This window comes from Galeopterus variegatus, unplaced genomic scaffold (genome assembly GCF_000696425.1).
Source record: "Galeopterus variegatus unplaced genomic scaffold, G_variegatus-3.0.2 Scaffold5059, whole genome shotgun sequence".
NCBI lineage: Eukaryota > Metazoa > Chordata > Mammalia > Dermoptera > Cynocephalidae > Galeopterus > Galeopterus variegatus.
Genome location: NW_007731170.1, coordinates 154,675 through 158,857, shown reverse-complemented (window position 1 = coordinate 158,857; position 4,183 = coordinate 154,675). Strand labels below are relative to the sequence as shown.

General features: G+C 49.3%; 1 protein-coding gene across 1 annotated transcript in view; it reads left to right on the top strand.

Moving 5' to 3' along the window:
- The first annotated feature begins 1,614 nt into the window (after positions 1–1,614).
- The window catches only part of DSCR3 (Down syndrome critical region gene 3), a 42,525-nt gene continuing 39,956 nt past the window's right edge, over positions 1,615–4,183 (top strand). Inside the window, exon 1 of the mRNA XM_008588838.1 lies at positions 1,615–1,865. Coding sequence (XP_008587060.1) covers positions 1,809–1,865 — 57 coding nt within the window. The 5' untranslated portion in view covers positions 1,615–1,808. The remainder of the gene's footprint in view (positions 1,866–4,183) is intronic.

Sequence of the window (4,183 nt, the reverse complement as noted above, 5' to 3'; positions counted from 1 at the left end):
CTGATCCCACTGGTAATTGCTGGAACCAAAGCTCCTTGCGCTTTCCAGCATTCCATAAAGATTGTGTACAACCTACAAAGATGAGTAAAATCTGGGACACCTGTCCATGAGGAACAAGAAATGTTCTGTTGTAAAATAAGTATAAAGCAGGTTTGCTAGAGCAAACAAGTCTAGAATGTGGATACGTATAAGGTGTCTCTCTTCCTATTTCCCTGCATTGTTTATTTAGATTGATTTTTTTACCAGTTAAAAATGTGGGTGAGTCTGGTGGAAGGGACCCACCTCTTGAATTGCAAACAGACTAGAATGTGATTAAGTCCCTAATGAATTGTTTTAGAATTGCTTAGTTTGAGTTACCAGGAAAATATTCCAGACACAGAGCCCCGAAGGCAGAGAGGAGCTGAAAACTGAGACCAAATATTGGGAAAAACCACATTTATCAATCTTCAAAAGCAATTGTAGATATAGTACCATCACTTTGTCTTATAAAACACTTTAAATTCTCCAGGGAAGCATTCGTGATCCTAATTCATGAAATCGTTTCACAGAAAATTTCTGACGTCATCCTAAAAGTAATACACTTTTAGAAACAAATACCAGAATCGAGGAACTTAAAGGAAAAAAGCACTTCTGCACCGCATTATTTATTTGTTACCAAAAATAACAGAATTTGACATTATTGGAAAAGTCCTTATTTAAAAGACTTAACAGGAGATTTTATTTCGATAAACGTAGCATTTTGCCGAACACTGTATTGCTTGCCACCTCCCCCAATATCCCCATATATATCTGGTGTCGACTTCATTCAGGTGCTGCAGGTCCACCTCAGCTCTGAGGCTTGCATTTGCAGCCAACCTCCGCGTCCCAGGGCCCGCGAGCCGTGCCTCTCCAGCTCTGGCGCAGCCGACCGCTCGGCGGGAGATGGGGCGCGCGGCTCCGAGTGTTCAACGGTCAGCTCCAGAACGCGCGCCCTGGGAGCACCCACAAGCCCTCGCTGCCCCGCGGAGCCCTGCTGGCGGTGACCCAGCCGGCTGGTCGGAGCGGAGCGGGATCACCCGGCGATCCCCGAGACCTTGGCCCCGGGCCCAGGTGGGGGGGCGGGCCAGTCGAATCGCCCGCCAATCAGCGCTTTGCAGGCCGGGAGCTCGGCGCCCGCGGCCCTGCGAGTGACCGGAGCCGTTCCCGCAGGAAGGGCAGGCAGCGGCGCCGAACCGGGGGTGCACAAAGGGGGCGCCGGTTCCTCCGAAACGCACGGAGGACGTGGGGGAGGGCTAGAGATGCAGCGAGGAAGGAGATTTGGGGAGGGAACGCATTCCCAACTTAGAACCCTCTGAAAGCCAGCTCCAGAGTACAGACCCTCAGCACCGCACAGCCTGACGGGAGCTCCAACCCTCTTGCGCAGGCTGTGCCCGCGAGACGACCACGGCCTCGCGCCCCGCCGCGGGGCACGCTGGGAGTGCCGAGTTCCTTCCTGCGCTAAACGCGAGAAGGGAGTATTCCCGTTGTAAGACTGTCTTTACGGAAGGGGTGGGGCTAGTATGGTCCCGCCTCTCACGCCTGGCGGGACGGGGCGAAGCGTGACGGCCCCTTGCCCGCGTTAAGGTCCGCCCCTGCGCCGTAAGGAGGAAGGCATGGGGTGTACGTCCTCTCTGCGCTAGGGAGTTGATCCGACGGGAGGTGCTAGGGTCACGTGACGACACTGCCGGCGGAGAGGGGAGGGGGCGGGCTCGGGACGGAGGGGCGGGGCGACTCGTTTTCCTTTCGGGCCACGCGCGGCCGGAAGTGGTGGTCGCTGTGGAGAATTCGGGATGGGGACCTCCCTGGACATCAAGATTAAAAGAGCGAATAAAGTTTATCATGCCGGGGTAAGTGGGGAGGTGGGCGGACCTGCAGGTTCCGTTCTCTTCAGCGCGCCTCTCACGTCTGGTGTCCCTGGGCGGGGCAGGGGCGCGCCGCTAGGTGCGTCCTTGCCAGGTGCGTCCCCGCCAACTGCATCCCCGCCAGGTGCGTCCCGCGCGCGGCCGGCTGCCCTACGAGCGGCTGCCGGAGGATCTGCGGGGTGTGTGACGCCCCGGCGCCGGGGCTGCACGGTCCGGCTCGGCGTTGGGCCCCAAAGCTTGAACTGTGACAGTGAGCACTGAGGGCGGAGGAGCTGATGACCAAACGCCCCTTTCCTTCTCTCCTAAAGTGACCATAAAGGTTTAATGAACGAAAGGCAAAATTGACCTTGAAAGCAGAAATATGCACATCTGGTAGCCACATACTTTAGGCGATTTTCACTTCTAACAACATACAGAAGGTACTCATTTTTCTGAATGACAATACAGAAGGAATGGCATATTAAAATGCAGGTCTTGGGCCGAACCCGTGGCTCACTCGGGAGAGTGCGGCGCTGGGAGCGCCGAGGCCGCAGGTTCTTTTTATTTAAATAACAGCTTTATAGAGATATATGTAAATACCATAAAATTTATGCTTTTAAGCTGTACAATTCAGTGGTTGTTTATTTACAGAGCTGTGCATCTATCACGACTATGTAATTTTAGAACATTTTCATCACCCAAAAAGAAACTGTACACATTAGCAGTCACTCCTCATTCTGCCTCCCTCCTAACCCCTGGCAATCACAAATCTATTCTGGATTTTCCTGTTCTGGACATTTCATATAAATGGAATCATACGATTTGTGGTCTTTTGTGACTGACTTCTTTCACCTAGCTAGCATAATGCTTTCAGTGTTCCTGTATGTTGCAGCATGTGTCAGTTCCTCATTCCTTTTTATGGCTGAATAATTTTCCATTGTATGGATAGACCACATTTTGTTTATCTATTCATCTGTTAATGAACATTTGGGTTATTTCCACCTTTTGGCTATTATGAATAATGCTATTATGAACATCTAGTACAAGTTTTTATGTGAACATATGTTTTTGTTTCTCTTGAGTATATACATAGGAGAGGATTTTGCTGGATAATTTTATGTTTAACTTTTTGAACAACTGCCAAACTGTTTTTCAAAGTATCTGTACCACCTCACAATCCACCAGCAGTGTGTGAGGGTTCCAGCTTCTCCACTACTTCATATTCTCAAGACTTTTCTGGATCTTGGAAATTTTTCAGGGTAAGAAGGGGGGGCAGTAACAGTAACTATATACATTTAGTTTTAGTACTTATTATTTCATTTAAAAATTAGCACGTTCTATTCAGCGATAATACTCCAGCCAAGATGTTTTCTGTGGTTTTAAATATGATACAAATAATGAGAAGTACATTTAGGAGAGATGCAAGAAATGGAATTGTAAAGTCCACCCAGCTGAAGCCTTACACAGCCAGGCCCACTCCCCATGAGTGTCAGAGTTGAAGGCGGTGTCAGCTCTGTCCATCTAGAGCACATCTCTTGGTGCTCATAATGGGAACAGAATCTGCAGTCGTTTGCTCAAGGCATTGTTGCTCAATCTTCAGTCATTTTTTATGCTTAAATGCATTTTAAAAGGAGACTTTATAAGATGATTATAAAAGAAAAACCAGTATAACTTTTACTAAATAGATGGTTGCTATATTATTTTAAAAGGCAAAAAAGTGAAGCAAAGAAAAGATAATAAACCAGTAATCTAATCAACAGACAAAAATCTGTACCTGGATGTGTGTGCCCATGACTCATGTGCTAGACTCCATGATCTGTGATTCAGGATAGGTGGAGGAGGTGGCCAGCACTGTCATGACTGCTTCCTGAGCTCCAGGTGGCAGGACCCTTGCTGGCTGGTTGCCTGATGAGGTCTCAGTGTCTGAAGATAGTACATATTTCAAGTGTAGTTTGCACTACGGTTGGGGGGGGGCCTCTCTCACCTTCCCCACTCTCAGCTGGCTGCAGGTGGAGCTAATGGCTTACAGATTTTTCCATTTTCTCTGTAGCTTGGTCTCAGAAGCTTGGTAAAAAGATTTGACTTATCCATGGTCCTGCCAGAGCACAGTGCCAGTAATTGTCATGGTTTGCCTGAGGTGGCTGCCACCTACTTTTTTTTTTTTTTTTTTTCCTTTTTGTCTTTTTTCGTGTCCGGCAACGGACTGCAACCCTCAGTGTCGCGCCCGTACCGGACCGGGACCGGCAACGGGATCACAACCCTCGGTGCTGCGCCCACCCCTCGCTCAGCCAGTGAGCAGGCACCGGTCTGTCTGTGGGACCCGC